This window comes from Anopheles stephensi, chromosome X, assembly GCF_013141755.1.
Source record: "Anopheles stephensi strain Indian chromosome X, UCI_ANSTEP_V1.0, whole genome shotgun sequence".
NCBI lineage: Eukaryota > Metazoa > Arthropoda > Insecta > Diptera > Culicidae > Anopheles > Anopheles stephensi.
Window position 1 is genome coordinate 6,875,379 of NC_050201.1, and position 18,413 is coordinate 6,893,791.

The window sequence follows — 18,413 nt, forward strand, 5'->3', positions numbered from 1 at the left end:
AAATTAGGCAGAGTGCGAAAGAGAAAACTGACGCTGAGATCAGTGTGACAGATAAACAGTAAACTTTAAAATTTTGAAGAGACGCCATATATGTTCACATCCGCATTAAAAACGCGGGTAGTTCCGTAACACGGTAAATTATCCTCACACACCGACTGCAATTACTCGAACCTAATCTTCTGCTCCTTTTCGACCCTAGGCGAGAAAAAAAAAATGGACGCGCTTGTGAATGAAGTTGCTAAAACCATCCCCTGCCGTGAAGCGATCGTCCGCAAGCTCTACAAGTACTACCTTACCGGCGATCCGTTTCCACCGGCATTGTACATCTACGGCCAATCGTCCACCGGGAAAGCATCGATTGTGCGCGAAGTGTTCCGCAGCACGCCCAACGGCTTCCGATGCGCGCACATCAACGCGATCAGCTGCTACACCAACAAGCTACTGTTCGAAAGCATTTTCCGGCAGCTGGAAGGGGTTGAGCTAACGCCGGCCAACAACTACACCTACGACCGGAAGCTTGAGTATGCGAAAGATTTTCTGGCGGCCCTGCAGCAGCTCGATGCGACCGGATCGTACGTAATCGTGGTGCAGTATGCGGACCGGCTGCGTGCGATGGCACACAACCTGTTGCCACTGTTTCTGCGGCTCCCGGAAGCGACCGGGTTGAACATTTCCGTCGTGCTGCTGTCTTCACTGCCGTTTGAGAAATATTACATCAAAACGGGCCTACCGCCAATAGTGAAGCTGTTCGTGCCGGAGTACACGCGCAATGAGATGGGGCGCATACTGCTGAACGATTATGCTTCGGTAAGGTGTTTTTATTTTCAATCGAATCGATCAAGATTTTTACACTTACTTGCACAATTTCAGCACATTGCACGACTTGCGGAACAAGGGAGCTCGCCACCCACGAATGACCAACAATGGTTGGCTTCCGTAACGCAAGAATTCCACCGCAACTACGTCAACCTGTTTCTCGGCACGTTCTGGAAGGTGTGTCGCGATGTGAAGGAGCTTCGCCTGGTCGCTGCCGAATGCTTCCTGCCGTACTGTGAACCGATCCGGGACGGCACAATCCCAGCGAGCGATGCCATCAACCTATGGCGCAACATTACGAAAACACTCAAGATTGCACTCAGCACGATGTACATGCGGCTAGGGACGCAGCAGCATGCGGGCAAGGAAATTACCGCCGCCACCGCCGCACAGTACATCGAGCTGCCGTACTACGCCAAATATTTGCTGATAGCCGCCTACCTGGCGAGCAACAACGCAACGAAGGAAGACAAGCGGCTGTTTGTGAAGAACCACGGCAAGCAGCGGAAGCGCATGCAGACGGTCAACGCACGGGCGAAGGTGGTGGAAAGGATGACCACCAAGCTTGGCCCGAAAGCGTTCAACATTGACCGGCTGCTCGCTATCTTTTACGCCATCATGGACGAGAAGGTCGGTCTGACGTGCAACCTGATGGCACAGATCTCAACGCTAGTGCACCTGAAGCTGCTTGCGCACGCGTCGGTCGATGGTGGTGCGGGCATGTTGGACGGATCGGTCACCCGGTTGAAATGCACGGTCGGGCTGGACTTTATCATGTACGTCGGTCGGATGGTGGGCTTTAACGTGCGCCAATACTTGAGTGATTTCTTCTAAGCGTTTTTTTTTCCTTTTATTGTAAGTCCTACCTTACTACTACTTAGTTGAACAAGTCTTTAATAAAGCTTGCGCACCAACACCCCTCCTGTCGCTAGGCGTGTATTATTTTCGCTAAATAGCTCGGCAGATCGGATAGGTGTATGGTTTCGGAAAGGGTAGTGTCGCGTGATCGTAGCCGCAGCAGCCCGGTGTGAAGAGTGTTGGCGTTTAGGAGCAATGCGTACGGCACACCGGTCTGATCCAGCTGTGCTATCTGATGGTCGTGTTGTAACTGACCGAAAGGACCGCCGTTATCGTGCACGGCGAGATTAGCGGCACGCAGTACGTAAGCTAGATGTTTGGAAAGATCGACCAAATCTTGTTGCTGCGTCGTGCCGGCATCTGGAAGAGACCGAACGAAGGGCAAATAAGTGATTTCAATCGTGACAGCAAACAGCAGCGAATGTCCTACCACATTCTTCCTGACAGATGATGGCACACTTGTACGGGGCTACTTTGCGATGAATTTTAACACACTCCTCCTCCAGCGCTCCGTTCGACTCGAGTGCATCCATCAGTATGGCAAGAATGGTCCGGTGCAGATTGTTCGTAACACGTAGCATCGCGTTGGACGGTTTGGCGCTCGTCACCGACAACTCCAGACGGTCCAGCTCGAGCTCCGTCCTGTCCGCTGACCGGTCTAGAAACCGGGCACAGATCGAAACGGTGGTGCTGCCTTCCTCGGTACGGCGCATATCGGTGATGAAGTACCGGCCTGGATCGACCGACAAACGCATCCACCAGATCTTGCGCTGCCGTTGCAGTTGATACAGGAACTGGTTTGCCATCGGCGAGGGTACCAGGTAGGTGGTGCAAAGTTCTACCGTTTCCTGCAGCTCCAGGGTGAAAGTATCACCCATCGGTACCCGGCTGTTCGTTCCCGTTCGCTCTACCATTACGCCAAATGGCAGCTTCATCGCTTTGTGTTGTTTTCGTAGGCTCGCAACATTTTCCTCTAGACTGAGATCACTTCTACCCAGGAAAACTGGAACCGTACTACTACTACTGCTACTGCTGCTGCTGCTACTACTCCCGAGTTGATTCCACTCAGCGGACAGATTGTTCGACAACAGTTGACCAACCGGTGTAAGACGCAGACCACGTAAAGCTGTGCTATCCAGGGTAAAGTGAAGAAATTTACTGCGCCGGCACGCTTGTAACAGATCGATCATAGTTTTAGCCGATCGTGCCATCGTGAAGGCGTTTGGTGCTGTTGACTAGAAATCGAGTACGATCGTTACGATTGTCCCGCGTGCTCGAGCGGAATGTTACCGGGCGGTGCTACAAAGTATTCCTCCTCCACCAAGGCGGCGTTTTGCAGTACCTCGGTCTGCCGGTCCCCGTCATCGACGGTGTCGTTGCGCAGTGCAAGCTTCTCCCGCTCCAGCACACTGTACAACGGTTCCACACCGTCCGTATCGATGGGCAGTATGCGTGACGCGAACTCGATCGAATCCTGCAACGTTTCCAGTGCTTCCCTGTGCGGAGAATCGATGGCTTGAGTATACTCCAGAACTCTGTATCCTTCATCGCTTCTACACTTACTTGCTATCCAGATTTACCAGCGATAACCTTTCCAGCAGCTGCACCGTTTGTTGATTGATAGTTATGGGCAATGTTACAGCTTCCGTTGTCGCCACGAGTCCGTGCGGTTGCTGGGGAACTTTTGTTGGATGCTGCAGTGGTTTGGTGGGCCAGTTACGGTTTTCCCTGGGTGATTGTGGTGTAGCTCGTAGCGTGGAATAGTTTCTCGATGGAAAACGCGAAAGCAAACCACGGAGCATGGTTCGTTGAACGGCGCTGACCAACATTGAACAAACTGTGATGTATTACGACCTGGCGCACACGAACACTCAACACTTGTCAGCAAATTAGTTTCACAATATCACGCACACACCGTTCTGGAAAGAATAAAAATGAAATAATTTTTTTACTACTTAAATTTGAATTTATCATATTTGGATAAAGTCTGAATAAACACCTTCTCTTCTCCCCTGTTTTTTCCCCTGTTAATTATTTTAAAATATTATATTATATTATATATAATTATATATATATTTTTTTTACTATTATTACTATCATTGGCTAAGGAGTTGAATAGGATCACAAGTTGTACGGAGCGCAACTGTGTACGGAGCGCATGAGTGTTGGGACATAAAAGTAATATTTAAATTAACCGTTAATTAAGTAAAAATATATTAAAAGTTATTATAAATTGTCATGAAAGTTGGTTAAAGTATTCATTAGACATTTTATCAGTTTTTATTAACTTTTTCAATGGTTTTTCAATGAGTTCAATTACAGTTTTACTCATTACTGATGCAAATTTATATCGTTTTCAATAGTAAAAAAAATGAATTAATTTCGTATTTAAGTATATTTTTACTAAATAGTTTATAAACTTGCTAATAGGTATTAACACTAGATAAAATATTTTTTTTTTAGCATTAATAAAAATAATTTATATCGATGACTTCATGAAAAAAATAGTTAATTATTCATAATTTTATCTAAAAATGTGTACATAATAATACATATAAACCATAACTACATTTTACCACGCCAAATGAAAATGCTTTACGTAGTTTATGTACACAACTAACTGTGAGTTTAAATTTAATCATTTTGTCCTGTTCTCGTCATTCGTTCCCATTCCACTGTGCACTTCCACGAAAGCTTGCGTGCGAGTGTGTTCCATGCAACTTGTGGGCCTATTCTACTCCTTAGAGCCCTATTATTATTATTTAATATTACAACAATTGATAATACGGCGTCAAGTCGTCATGCTTAGTTAAATAAATTTTATATGACAACAATCATTCATATTTTAGCTTAACCTTAACCTAAATGTTGGGTATCTCAGTTGCGAAAAGTGGGTACGTGGATTAGGCGGAGGTCCTTTATTCAGACACTATAAACACTATAAAAAAAACTATTATTAACACTCTCAAAATATGAGGAAAATATTTATTTTTTTGCTATTGAACGACATTTTTAAACTAACATGCCGGGGAGGAAAAAAACAAACATAAACAAGCTACATAAATGATAGCGCGAAACAATCAAAGTACGTCATCTGTCAATCCAAACACCACACACACACTTTTGCAGCATTCAAAAATGTTTTAAAATCAGATAACTGGCACCAAAAAAAACTCATTTCCCTAAATTGGCTCAAACAATGTCAACCGCAAAATTCATTTAACCAATGTCACATATATAAATGCGATAGCGCAAGTGTAAAAATATGGTTTGCTACGGTACATTATCTTGCTCAGCAAAGATATATTGCCCACCCATTGCACAGGGGATGCTGCGCGCCTTATTATATGCAACACGTAAATGTCATCGGTTGGGCTATGACAGACGCTGTGTATCGTAGCGACCTGCCGGATTGAATCGCAACCGAATCGCTTCCTGTACGTAATTCAACCGACACTTTGAAGCACTTTGCTACAGCAAGTGTCCACTGAATCGTCTGTGTGAATCGAGAGTTTAATCAAACCATTCCCCCCGCACAGGTAAGTATTGTTCCTTTAGCCATATCATCCGCATGCATTATAATTTGCAATCCAAATTCCAACGGTGGAAAGCAGAGCGTTTTGTGAGCCTTTCCACCCCGATTCGCGGCGAAAGGAGTTTCCATACTGTCAGGCCCTTGTTTTTCTCGGTGCTGTGGAAGTGATCCATGATAGTTATTTCACCCGAAAGGGTGAAGGCACGCCAGGATGCTGCAGGTGCTTTCCAATGCAAAGAGTGTTGAAAGTACTTAATGCTCTAGCACTGCACACACATTCACTTCCTGTCACCCTGCGTTAAATGTTGCGATGCGTTATTGCACATACTAATCGCCATTGTTCGGTTCCTGGTATGTATCATTTTTCGAGGGGACAATATCGGTTTCCTCGAATTCGGTTTGCGAAGGTTCGCCCTTCGGTTCCTTCCTTCGAGCACTGCGTGTGGGTGAGCAGGAAAACGCGAATCCGTACAGCTGCATAATGCCGCGATTTCATCTCTACCCGGTTTTGCTCATCGGTATATAAGGGTTTGCATCGGGATGATGTTTTTTTACAAGTAAACCATTCTGGTCAACCTCGATAGCATTCACACCGTGCTTGAATCGGCCACGATCAGGCTTATCGCCATGAGATGGTTGCTTCAGTGTCTAGGGGTGCTTTCGTTTTCCTTTGACCGACATGCGTTGGCTCAAACTGCATCGTCTTATATGGCAACGTGGTACAATTGATCCTATTTTGCTGGTCTGGTAGGTCTTTTGCAATCTATCCTTTACCGTCCTTGGAATAGATCCAAATGGTAATAATGTTGTCACAAAATTGTGTGATTTTCAATCCTAAAACACAAAACAGAAAGAAGTAAATTAGTAACATATTCTTCGATTGTACGGGCAAACACGTAGCACTATGAATAATATCTTACCCTGTTCTTACTTCCATCTAATCACAGAGCGCACAAACATCATGTTGAACCGTAAGAACCGCACTATGCTGTTCCATGATGTCATAAACCGTTCACGGATCGAACCGTGCCGGTGGCAGATGCAGAACAATGTTAAGGATGCGATGCTCGACCGGCTCGCATCCTTCCGGAAATGTCAGGCGCATACGGACAAGATCAATTCGATGGTTTGGAGCACCAATGGGGAATTGCTGCTGAGCGCATCGAACGACTCTAGCATCACGTTCTCCAATCCGTTTAGCAGCTTGCTGAATCGGATAAAAACGCCCCATCTGTCGGAAATCTTGTGCGCCCGGTTTCTGCCGCAATCGGATCATTTGGTGGCGTCGGGTTCGCGCTACGACGGTATAATGTGCAGCGATTGGAGCGTCGCCGCGACGAACACCATCAAAACCCCCCTCCTGCGATGCTACAGCATGGAGCCGACGAAGCAAATTCTAACCATCCCATCGCAACCGAGCGTGTTTGTTTCCTGTCATAACGACAAAACGGTACGGCTCTTTGATATACGTTGTCGCTATCAGAGCGATATGAATGACTGCACGGATAACGTCCTTATTCGGATGGGCTCAAAACCGACAAGCATGGCGTTGGCACCGATCACACAAAACTGCATCGCTGTAGGATGCGCTGAAGGTGGTATTAGCCTCTACGACCGTCGCAAGCTCGGTACGGAAACGGTGACCGCTCCGGTTAAGGCATACTGTAAACCGCCGTTCAAACCGTTGTTGAAAAAGCAACGCGTTACCTCGCTTGCGTACGATGAAAACGAGCAGCATATCTTGGTAAATTTTCACATGGAAGATATGTTTCTCTTCGATGTGGTGAGTAGTGACGGTAACACCGAAGGTACCATCTTCCGCAAGCGCCCATCATGTGCGAATACTCGGCGGCGGCACGGAAGTTTCAATGTCAGTGCAGAAGATTGGCAGCGTGTGACACAGCATGTGTTGAATTTCACCCAAAACCTGAACGAAAGGGAGCGAGCGGAGCTAGAGGAGGAATCGAACCGAGTGGGAGGCTGGGAGCCACGCGATGAGGATATCGAAATGCTCGGGATAAGCGATGTTAGCAGCAGCAGCAGCAGCAGCAGCAGCAGCATCAGTAGCAGCAGCAGTAGCAGCAGCAGCAGCAGCAGCAATTACACCAGCAATGACGAGGCCACCGGATACGACAATCTGGTAGAAAACGCAATGGACACCGGTAACGGTGCAGGGCCGTGTGGAATCCGACGAAATGAATCGAACAATTTTAACTATGTCGTCCAGACATACGAAACATGTCATGAGTATGAGTAAGTGTTTTTCCATGTATCCTTATTCCTTACTGGTATGATCTACACGATCCCGTCATCTATTGCCATCCGTTCCTTACCAACCAACCAATCGCTGTTCCATTTCTATCGTTCCTTACCAGCACATGCTTAACGGATGTCGGATTTTGGGGCAACAATTACGTCTTTGCCGGTTCCAATTGTGGGTACGTGTTTGTCTGGAATAAGCACAAGAAAGATTGTGTTAAAACTTTGCGTGGCAATCATGAGCTGGTGTCCACCGTCCAGCCGCATCCGACGCTAGCGGTTTTGGCTGCTGGTGGGTCGGAAGGAGTCATCACTGTGTTCATGCCCGCAGGCGAGCACGAAGCTTAACGGTGACAAAAACGTACCGGAAGTAAGTATAAAACCTTTCAATGTGTATTGATCTTTGAAGGTACACGCAAGAAAGGCAGCATAGGCGCATCTAATCGGAGTCAAATCTCGGTGGTTGTTAGTTTGACCATTGATGATTTTCGTACGAATTAATTGTACTTAATTTTATATCAGGGATGGGTCGTTTTTAATCTTACTTCTATTATGCTTTCCAGATTGTAATTGTACTACTAGCTGTTTTAATTTGATGTTGATGGTTTGTATCTACGATACAAACTCATTAATCATTATAATCATAATTCATAATAGTAATTTAAAATATGAGAATTTCAATTCCAACAACGTTGGTCCCTTATGAGGGTTTAGTAATTCGATTACAGGTGCTCTCCTCGATCTCTCTTCTCGGCCATGAGAACTGTTAAGTTTTCCCGGCTATATAATGGCCTATCAACGACCACGTGATCAAGATTAATCAGTCGGGGAAATAGGCCTGGAAAGGATTCGATATCCAGTCCTGCCTTATCCGGCAGTTTGATTGAAATAGTTATACATGTGAAAAAAAACGAGAATTGTTATTATTATCATATAGATCCTCTCAGGAATATTGCAGATTGTTAGATTTGTAAGATACGATATATTTAACTAATAGGACTGAGCAATCTTTGCAAAGAAACCAAAGCTGCCTTAACCATACACACACAGTGTATGATCATTTACAATCATTCCTTCTATCATGCGCAATAATGCGTAAATAATTACGGAATAAAATAAACAGTATACACGGTGCGCACTAGTGCACGTACACGTACACAAGAGCAGTGTATTTGCCACATTTGATTAATGAGAAAACTTTTCCATGCTGCTTTGTGGAGTGTAGGAGGAGAGGAAAAAAAAGGTCCTCGGACGGGATTCGATAGTCGGTCCTGTATGATGGTCCTGTCGGATAGTATCAAGATCGTCGCCGTTGCTTTAAAAAAAATCGCTAACATAGCAAATAGTAGACAATACGGCGTCTGACCGTAATAATAAATAAATAAATAGCAAATAGTAAAGCAAACAACTTACGCTAATAACAGGTAATTTGGGATTTCGTCCTGATTCAGGGCAGATGTCTTAGCTAACTAGACGACTGCTGTCGGCTGCCATAGCAACGCTCACACACAAACACAATCACCGCTATGATTAATGAAAAACCGTTGAATGAAAACCAATGCAAAACACTGCACAGCACTGCAAAACACTGCACAAAACACAGATTTTGATTAGGACGGATACCGATCGATAATTTTTGAGAAGTTAAATAATGCTTCCACTGCTTCTTGTGCCCGTTGCTAGAAATCATCTGGAAACCACATTTTTAGACAGTTTCTCGGCCTCGGCTGCGTTTAGAGTGCATGTTCGAAGGGTTGAGTTAGAGTTGAACCGGGCGTCTTTTCACACGGCTTTATTCTATGGTTTTTTTTTATTGTTCCTCCTGTTTGCTTATATGGCAATACTGAACATAGGTTATTTTTCTTAAATATTTCTATTTGTTGTACGTGTAGCAAAACACGCCAGACCGTAACGGTTGGCATTATTTGGAAAACGGAATGAGAAGTCAGTTTGGGTTTCCAGAACCAAACAACCACCATCATAGTAGTAGTGTGCCCTGCTCGTATTGCATCGTGTGTGAGCGCGCGTGTGTGTTTGTGTGCATTCTTCCAAAGTTCGTACAAAGCAAAACGGAGGAACAGGTGCATTACCGCGTAAAATAACTACGATACAATAAATCCACAGTCAACCTGCCCCCTCCCGAACTGGGCAAAACATCGATAAACCACCATCGACTGTGCGGGTGTGCGTGTTATAAAGGAAAATCATGTCAAGAAAATATCCACGCCAGAGTTAGTAAAAGGGGTACATTCGTAGTGCAAACAAGGTCGTGCACACGGGACGACCAGTCGGGTGCTAAGGTTATGCGCCGTGAGAACTGAAAGGAAAGTGAATATTTACAGTGGAGGAGGCTCTAAGCACCGGAATAGTACGGCTTGGTGCCGCGTAGCCGAATTTCGAGCGAGCTATTCCCGTCCACTGCGTAGGTTACGCAAGTCAGGAGAAGGTACCGCGAACGGGTGACGAGCTGCTGCTGATGGTTCTTTTGTTTTGGTAATCAGCATCAGCGAGAGAAAGAGCGAGAAGGAGGAGGAAAAGGGCAGTTCGGTAGAAGACGCGTACAAAGGTACGTCCCCACGATAAGCGTCGGCACCAACAACCATGGCCAGCACGGTGGTGGTTCTGGAGGTAGTACAATTGCTGCTGCTGCTGCTCTTACCGGGAAAGGCCAGTACGGACGGTTCCGATGGATCGGTCGGTGGCCGGACGGTCGCAGCTCCCGTGCTGATCATCGTCTCGTACGATGGCTTCCGGATGGAATATCTGCAGCGCAACAGTTCCGCTTACATCAACGAGCTGCGACGGAACGGCACGACCAGCGCGTACCTGCGCAACGTTTTCCCAACGAAAACCTTCCCGAACCACCACAGCATCGCAACCGGTGTCTACCCGAACGTGCACGGTGTGCTGGCCAACGGTGTGTACGATTCGGTCCAGGGTCCGCTCAACTATTCGTACGAACTGTTTCACTTCAATCCGGACCTGCTGCCGATTTGGGTGAGTTTGGGGGTTCGAAAACAATTGAACAAAGAAATAAAACACTCTTTTCATTTCTCTCTCTCTCTCTCCCCCACCCCCCAGTCCCTGAATCAATACGCTGGCGGACACAGCGGTTGCATGATGTGGCCCGGTACAGACTATGGCTACGGTGCGCGCAATCTTACCTGCAGTCACACGCAAAAGTTTAACCTTTCCATACCGTGGACGGAACGGCTCGATACCGTGTTTCAATGGATACGGGACGCGGAACGGCCCGCCAATCTGGTGATGCTGTACATCGAAGAACCGGACTTTGATGGGCACATGTACGGCCCCAAATCGGACCGTATGGAGCAGCTGGTCGGGAAGCTAAACGTCCTCACGCGCCAGCTACATACGATGATTGCCGAGCAGCGGTTGCAGGAGCGCGTGAACGTGGTGCATCTGAGCGACCATGGGATGGAGATACTGATGCCGAAAAATTTCATCAACCTCTCGTCGCTGGTGTCGGCCGACCTGCGGTACGACACGTACGGCAGCACGCCGGTACTGCAGATCGTGCCGAAGGTGGAGCAGGACCGGTCGGAGCTGTACCGGCAGCTAAAGCGAGCGGCCGACGCGGACGGCAGGTTTGATGTGTACATGCAGGAAAATTTGCCGGCCCGCTGGCGGTACAATAACACGCGGCGTACCGGTCCGATCACGGCGGTGGCACAGCTTGGCTACGGGTTCGACGATATGTGGGCGACGGTTGAGTACTATCGGAAAAAGTACCGTATCGAAGGTAAGGGGAAATATCATCGTTTAATTAACCCGATTGCATGAGGTTTGTACGCAAACTAATGAATGGGTTAATTTAGTTAAAATAGAGTTCGTTACTACAAAAACAATGACGGGACGTAATTAATGAAATTTGCGCAAGAAAACCAACAGGTACCCCTTACCTGATGGAACTTGCTGTCTGGGGTCAAAGGATTTACTCACCTCACCCGACTAGTTTCGTATTACCGTCTGGGAAATCGCTTCACGAACGGAAACCATACAAGATGCTTTAGTGTACACTCAGTGCTACGCTTTTCCGTCCGATGCCCAGCGCTCGGCCGTGGTCAACTTAATGAAAATTCACCCAAACGTTTTCGGTGCATTAAAGAAATGTTTGCGGCATAAAAATACGTTGGAAAAGCTGCTGTAAGCAGGCAAATTGAAATGTTAATGAGTTCTGTTTGTTCTAGTCACGCCGGACACGCCGTACGGTATGCATGGGTATGATAATGCGCAGACCACGATGAACTCCATCTTCTTCGCGTACGGTCCAGCTATACGGGAGCAGCTAACCGTCGAACCGTTCGATACGGTGGATCTGTATTATATGTTCTGTGAAATACTCAACCTCGCACCGCCCAACTATCTGGCCGGCAACGTGAGCCACATCCAGCACATACTGCGCAACAGTTCACGGCACGACGATGACGATGATGATAACGATCCGAACGGCGGTGGCGGCGGCGGCACCTCCGATGCAACGCGCGTAGAAACAATCGCAAGTAAGTCCCCTCTCCAGTTGGCTGCCTAACCACGTCGGGAAGCCGTTAACCTGTGCGTTTGCTACTTGCAGTGATTTTCGCCGGCAGTCTGTTTGTGTCCTTCGGCATCGTGAGCCTGTTTGCGCTCGCGGTGATCTATCAGCGGCGAAGACGCGAACACCTGGTACCACCGTATCTGTACGAGGAAACGGAAACGTTCATCGACGAAGGCAACAAGATGCTGCACACCAGCACCACCAACTCGTCCATCAATGGTGATGTTGTGTCGGTTGACGTTTGAAACGGTCCGTGATGTATGATATATGGTGGTAAGAACGTGTGCTGGTGGCAGCAAGCAGCTTTACTGGTTCTACAGCCAATCGAAAGGTCGTCTCTCGGGGTCTGCCCTCGGCGGTCCGGTCGCGTGAAGAGCGCGGCGCCGCTATCGCCATCGAACCGGGCCGCCCCAGCAGTTTTTGTATAGACCGATTTATTAAGAGGCTTCGAAGAACGAATGCGCATTCGAATGGATAATTGAATTTTAACATTCCGTGTGCGGGAATTGAAAAAAAAGACAGCGAAACAGAAGGAAGCGAACAAATTCAGGCAATTTTTTTTTAATTTTGACCCTTTTTCCATATGCAGCCACCAACTGGAAGATGAATTCGGCTTGTGAACTTCAATATGCGCATTATAATGAATTGACATTGAATGGTAATTGTTTAATTGAATTGTAGCAGGAACCTAGAGTGGGGAGAGGAGAAACAGATAACGACGATGAACACGAAACAAAAAAAGCCTAAACAGAATGTATTTCCCAATTTATTCTAGGCTAATGGGGCGCCTTAAAGCCGCTTGAGAGGATCTATCTATCTACACCAGTTTATTGTACATACAACCTACACTTTACTATATCTATATACATGCAAAGGAAGCAGCAACACAGGGCAAATTCCAATCGGTTTTTTGATACTTGAGATTCGTCGTGCCAGTTACGGTTTTTCCTCCACTTCGAGAGATTTTGGCTGGCAGCAGCAGCAGTAGCGCGGTAATGCACTGAAAGTGGCCATAGCCAACTTTGCGAAATGGGAGCGCATCTGCTCTATCCATCGCGAGAGGGTGATTTTATTTTGTATACATACCCAAAGAGAGAACTATTACTGCTAGAGCGCTGGGTGTAATGGAGTTTGGAAACCAAGAAGGAAGGAAGCAAAACGGTAGTGAATAAACATAGGGGGTAAATCATAGGTAATCATAATAGGTTGATAGATGGTCATCGTAGCAGTTGCGTGATGTCGGTCCGGTGAGTTGATTAGAGGAGATTTATGTCGTCCACCTGCCCCCATCCCTCCTCCCCCTCCTTTTCCAAACACTTTTATACATAATTCGTCAACAGACAACGAACCGGAAACGGAATCGCGTGAACAAGAAAATGCGCCAAAATAGCATTAGGCAACTGGATAACTATCGTTTAACAAAAAAAAAAAGTTAAAGCTATCTCTATTGTGATATTTTTCTACGGCGTGAGTGTCTAGAAGGGAAGGAGAATGGGGAAGAGATTTAGTGATAGAAGGCCACCAGTTAGGAAGAAACGGGATAGTCGTCGTCAGGAGGAGGAGGAGGGATGGGCGCACGGTTTTGTGGAACAGAAACCTTCGCAATTGCCAAATCAATTATCAAACGGCGGGGCCGAGGATTGTCGAGTGAGAGCAAAAGGGGATCGCGAAATGCAAGCTGATAAGCGACTTAATCAATCGCGCCGAGTGTGCTCGGTGGTGCGGATAGATAAAAAAAAATCAACCTGACACACATACATAATATTACCACACACAAAAAGTGAATACCAACGCCATATCTAGTAGGGAAGTTATGTCCTGGGAATAAGTTTGCGGGCTGGAAGCAAAAGGGAGCGAAGAAAATCGTTCCCACTTCCAACAGCGCAGCAGAAACCGTTGTTTACACTTTTATTCTCTGCCTTTCTACTTTCAATTCTGATGAACAGTTTTATGGAAATAAAGGTTTTAGGAGAAACATACGGCGCAAGCTCGTCCCGCGTGTTTGAGCTGTTTAGCGATTCCAATTTTTCTTTTTTCCTTGCATGTTACTTATGTTTTCTTACGTTGCTTACAGTACGTTGTTTTGTGAATTTGTTTATTCTATTTATCTGTTAAATATGTAAAATTTGCAGGAAAAGTAACATTTTTAATATCTGCTCTGTGATGTAAAAAAATAAAATAAATTGGCTTTTGTTTTTTAATATTTAAAATATTTAGTTGATGTAAATCATGATTTGTTAAATTTGTTTGAAAGGTTGCTTTTGATAATTTTATTTCAAATTTCAATTTCAACATGTACCAACAATAATTGCTTTTTGCATTTTGTTTTGGTAACGACCGTTACACGTTTAATTCGAAAAATTACAGCGCTTAGAAAATGTATCGTACAAAGAAAGTTTTCACTATAGCAAAAAAAGTCAAGTAAATCGTGTTTTTGGCCAAATTTTGACAGTTCTCGTGCGACCCGTTGACAGATTCGTTTATTTTGGGTTGTGCTCGGCTGTCGCAGTATTTATCGACCGTTTCCGTACCGTGAATGATTCATAGATATGGACAAATAGAGGCTGATTGTAGGGTTGTTTTTCTATCATTTCCACCCACAGCGAAGAGAAGGAAAAGTAGCAGCAATCAAACACCTCCGATCAAGTGTGAGTTTGGTGTTCTGTGAGCGAGAAGAAATCCGCTACCGCAGCGATGGCTTCCATGTTCGACCAGTACTCGAGCGACCTGATAAGGGAAAGCTCCACCGAAACGAATGTGGGCGTTGGGCCGCAAACGTCCGGTTATGTGAGCGTGCGGACACGGAAGGAGGTGCCCATATTCACCAAGCAGAAGATGAACCTGAACCTGCCGTCCGGCATCCTGTTTCTGTCCGTGCAGAACGATTGGCTGATGATGCTGATGACCAACCTGACCGTGTTGCGGATGAACCTGAAACAGCCGGATAAGTTTACCGAGGTGCCGATTGACAAAACTATCGGCGGATTGCGCCCATCCAGCATATATTTAGATCCGCTCGGGTCGCATCTGTTTCTGACGTTTCTGCCCAAGTCGCCCGGCTTTACCCCGGAGCTGCTGTACCTGCAGCGGAACAGCTTCAAGCCGAAGTTTGTCACCAAGCTGAAGGATCAGGAAATTACCGCGATCGGGTTTAACCATGTAAACACGTCGGAAACGAGCACCGGTCCGATACTGCTCGGCACGGCGCACGGCGTCATCTGGGAGGCGGATGTAGGGCTGGAGAGTGGCGATAAGCTGGTGCAGAACAATGTCCGGCATGCGTTCGACATCGGTAAGGGTGAGCCGCGCCCGATAACCGGACTGGAGTTTTATCTCAAGACCGAGCAGAAGAATCTGCACTGCATCGTGCTCGTCCTGACGGTGGACCGGTTGTACAAGTTCCACAACACGATTCGATCCACCGGCAATGGTTCGATCGCTGCTTCTGCGCTGACCGCCGCCCAGGAGCTAAAACTCGGCGGCTACCTGCAGAAGGTGTTCAGCCCGTACCAAAACGTAGACGACCAGCTGCGTGACTTTGAGGAGTTGTCGATGAGCGGTGGCAAGACAGCAACCGGCAGCTGGCCGAAGCTGGTGTTTAACTACGAGGAAGATTTTCCGAAAAGCTTCGGCTGCCTTACCGAGCACGGTATCAACTATCAGGAAATTGATCCGGCCATCAATCAACCACAGTTCGTGGTGCAGAAGGAACTGATTACCTACCCGGAACCGCGCTTCGTGCCACCGGCAACCAACTCGCACAAGGTGGCACCGAAGACCAACACACCGCTGTCGTTCATACTGACCGATTTCCATGCGCTGCTGCTGTACCCGGACCATGTGAGCGCGATTTCGTTGCTAGACTATCAGGTCGTGTACGAGGAGTATTTTGTGGAGCAGTACGGCCGGCTGATAAACATCGTAAAAGACGTGCGCTCGAACGTTACGTTCGTGTACAGCAACAAGCTCATTTTTCGATACAAGGTATTTCACCCTTTGCATTCCTTTTCACGCTTTCCTGATTGTATCTTGGTTTATTACATCCCGTCCTTTCTTTCACACAGATTGTAAACGAGCAACGAAACGCTTGGAAGCTGTACGCGGACCGCCAGAAGTTTGAACTCGCCCTGCAGTACTGCAACAAAAACCCAGCCCACCGCGACATTGTGCTCGTGAAGCAAGCGCAATCGTACTTCTACGCCAGTGACTATCTGCAGGCGGCTGCCATCTTTTCCGAGACGCAGCTCAGCTTCGAGGAGGTGTGCCTCAAGTTTCTGCAGAAGAACTGCAACCAGGCGCTGCTGCTGTACCTGCGCAACCGGCTAGCGCAGCTGAAACCGCACGAGAAAACGCAAATCACCATGCTGATCGTGTGGATCGTGCAGCTGTTTCTGGTGGAGCTGTCGCATCAGCGTGCCGGCGGCGATAAAGCTACCCGCGATCTGCAGAAACAGTTCGAATCGTTCATGGCAAGCCGGCCGGTAATGACGTGCGTGCGTCGTAACCGTACCGCCATCTACGACCTGATGGCATCGTACGGCGATACGCACAATCTGACCGCGCTGACCACGATCAACCAGGACTACGAGTCCGTCATCCAGCAGTACATCAATCAGGGCCGGTACGAGGATGCGCTCGCGGTGCTCAGTGCCCAGAACCGGCCCGAACTCGTCTACCAGTATGCGCCGATCGCGATGGAAATGTTACCGGCCGCAACGGTCGGCATGCTTATCGGGCAGGGCCACCGGCTCGATCCGGTACGGCTGATGCCGGCCCTGCTCTGTCTCGATACGGTGCAGCATGCGCACGAGACGGTACGCTACCTGGAGTACTGTATCCATTCGCGGGGGTGCGTCGAATCGGCCCTGCACAACTATCTCATCCAGCTGTACGGCGTTTACTTTCCCGACCAGCTGCTAACGTTCCTCGAGTCGCAGGGCCGCGACACGACGATGGTACACTACGATCCGCATTACGCCCTGCGCACCGCCCTGCGTCACGATATCCGACCGGCGTGTGTGTTTCTGCACTGCCTGCTAGAAATGTGGGTGCCCGCAGTACGGCTGGCCCTTACGCTGGACGATCCCGAAGCTGCCCGGCAGCTGGCCCGTCAAACGGCCGCCCAACCGACCGACCGGGTGCTACGCAAACGGCTCTGGTTACTAATAGCGGAGCACGAAATACGGGGCACGCGGGATGAGGAGGTGCAGCGTGCGCTCGGCATACTGCAGGAGTGTGATCAGCTGCGCATCGAGGATCTACTGCCGTACTTTTCCGACTTTCAGCGGATCGATCACTTTAAGGAGGCGATCTGCCGGTCGCTGAAGGAGTACAACGTGAAGATACAGGAGCAGCGGCGCGATATGGAGGAATCGGCTAAATCGGCCAACCGTGTGCGCCAGGAGCTGCAAACGTTCCGCAGCCGTTCGGTGACGGTCAGTGCGCAGGAACAGTGTGCGGTATGCAACGTCTACCTGATGTTGAAACCATTCTTTGTATTTCACTGCGGTCACAAATTCCATGCCGACTGCCTCGAACGCCAAGTGTTGCCCTATTTAAGTGAGTGTGTGTGTGTGGTGTCTGCATATTTGATATATTGTTTTTTTGATGTCGCCTTCTTTTCCTTTGTAGGTTCTGCAAAATCGGCACGGCTAGCGATGCTAAAGCAAAACCTTGCAGCGACCCAGCAGCTGGCAGACAGTGGAACGGCGGCCGTGGGCCCAGGAGCAGCCGGTGTCGTACCGGACCCGGCCACCGTACCGACCGTTTCGCACAAGGAAGCTTTGAAGAGCGAAATTGAAGCCATCATCTCGTCCGAGTGTCTGTACTGTGGGCAGCTGATGATAAACGCGCTGGACAAACCGTTCGTCGAAAACTGGCAGCAAGCGGATAGCGAATGGGATTAGAAGTGGTTCCCTACGCACGCATCACAATTCCCAATCGGCTACATCACTTCTTAGTGTGGGCATTACGCTATGTTTACAATACTATAGATTTCCATTTTTTCGCTCCTTCGTTCGATTTGGAAAAGGGAATAAGCTAAGCAGCGTGCAGCTCGAATACTCATCAGCGCACGTTGTGCCAAAGAAGGAGCAGTAAGGCCCAATCAACGAACGATCGTGAGCAGCAGGCGCGTGGATGGAACGATTTGACCGGGTTTTTGAATTCCTTTCTGATACTTCAATAATGCAAATTCGTCGTGCTTGTTTGGCTGTGGCATTGTATTCTGTGCGATCTTTGAAATGGAACGTCACCAACGTATAATTGTGAGTGACTGCAAGTTGCATTAAAATTGACGCGCATATAATAATAATAATTTACCTACCACTTTTTTCTGTTAGCGTACACTGTATAGAATATATTGTTATTACTATTACTATCCTTATG

At 47.6% G+C, this 18,413-nt stretch overlaps 5 protein-coding genes across 8 annotated transcripts; 3 read left to right on the forward strand and 2 right to left on the reverse strand.

Annotated features, from left to right (window-relative positions):
• Positions 1 to 25: 25 nt before the first annotated feature.
• LOC118516520 (origin recognition complex subunit 5) lies at positions 26 to 1,735 on the forward strand. Of its 2 annotated transcripts, XM_036062464.1 has the most exons (3): positions 26 to 133; positions 200 to 807; positions 871 to 1,735. In XM_036062464.1, exons 2-3 carry the CDS (start codon positions 214 to 216, stop codon positions 1,648 to 1,650), a joined length of 1,374 nt encoding a protein of 457 aa, XP_035918357.1. In that variant the 5' UTR covers positions 26 to 133; positions 200 to 213; the 3' UTR covers positions 1,651 to 1,735. The 2 variants fall into 2 exon arrangements, with proteins under 2 accessions (XP_035918357.1, XP_035918351.1); XM_036062458.1 differs by having other exon boundaries at positions 200 to 1,735.
• On the reverse strand, positions 1,641 to 9,186 carry LOC118516568 (DNA polymerase subunit gamma-2, mitochondrial). Of its 3 annotated transcripts, none has more exons than XM_036062544.1 (5): positions 8,882 to 9,186; positions 7,582 to 7,659; positions 3,238 to 3,593; positions 2,105 to 3,170; positions 1,641 to 2,034 (listed from the first exon to the last, which is right to left on the reverse strand). In XM_036062544.1, the coding sequence occupies exons 4-5, from the start codon at positions 2,883 to 2,885 to the stop codon at positions 1,745 to 1,747; spliced, it is 1,071 nt and encodes a 356-aa protein (XP_035918437.1). In that variant the 5' UTR covers positions 2,886 to 3,170; positions 3,238 to 3,593; positions 7,582 to 7,659; positions 8,882 to 9,186; the 3' UTR covers positions 1,641 to 1,744. The 3 variants fall into 3 exon arrangements, with proteins under 3 accessions (XP_035918437.1, XP_035918429.1, XP_035918443.1); XM_036062536.1 differs by having other exon boundaries at positions 7,543 to 7,659; XM_036062550.1 differs by having other exon boundaries at positions 7,496 to 7,659.
• Positions 2,930 to 3,476, reverse strand: LOC118512881 (glutamyl-tRNA(Gln) amidotransferase subunit C, mitochondrial). Its single transcript, XM_036058400.1, has 2 exons — positions 3,238 to 3,476; positions 2,930 to 3,170 (listed from the first exon to the last, which is right to left on the reverse strand). The coding sequence occupies exons 1-2, from the start codon at positions 3,474 to 3,476 to the stop codon at positions 2,930 to 2,932; spliced, it is 480 nt and encodes a 159-aa protein (XP_035914293.1).
• Positions 9,187 to 9,468: 282 nt separating the features above from the next.
• LOC118516512 (bis(5'-adenosyl)-triphosphatase enpp4-like) lies at positions 9,469 to 14,044 on the forward strand. The gene is made up of 4 exons (XM_036062447.1): positions 9,469 to 10,465; positions 10,550 to 11,231; positions 11,680 to 11,991; positions 12,063 to 14,044. The coding sequence occupies exons 1-4, from the start codon at positions 10,070 to 10,072 to the stop codon at positions 12,269 to 12,271; spliced, it is 1,599 nt and encodes a 532-aa protein (XP_035918340.1). The 5' UTR covers positions 9,469 to 10,069; the 3' UTR covers positions 12,272 to 14,044.
• Positions 14,045 to 14,497: 453 nt separating this feature from the next.
• LOC118516499 (vacuolar protein sorting-associated protein 18 homolog) lies at positions 14,498 to 18,411 on the forward strand. The gene is made up of 3 exons (XM_036062430.1): positions 14,498 to 16,010; positions 16,091 to 17,585; positions 17,658 to 18,411. Exons 1-3 carry the CDS (start codon positions 14,721 to 14,723, stop codon positions 17,930 to 17,932), a joined length of 3,060 nt encoding a protein of 1,019 aa, XP_035918323.1. The 5' UTR covers positions 14,498 to 14,720; the 3' UTR covers positions 17,933 to 18,411.
• The last annotated feature ends 2 nt before the right edge of the window (positions 18,412 to 18,413 follow it).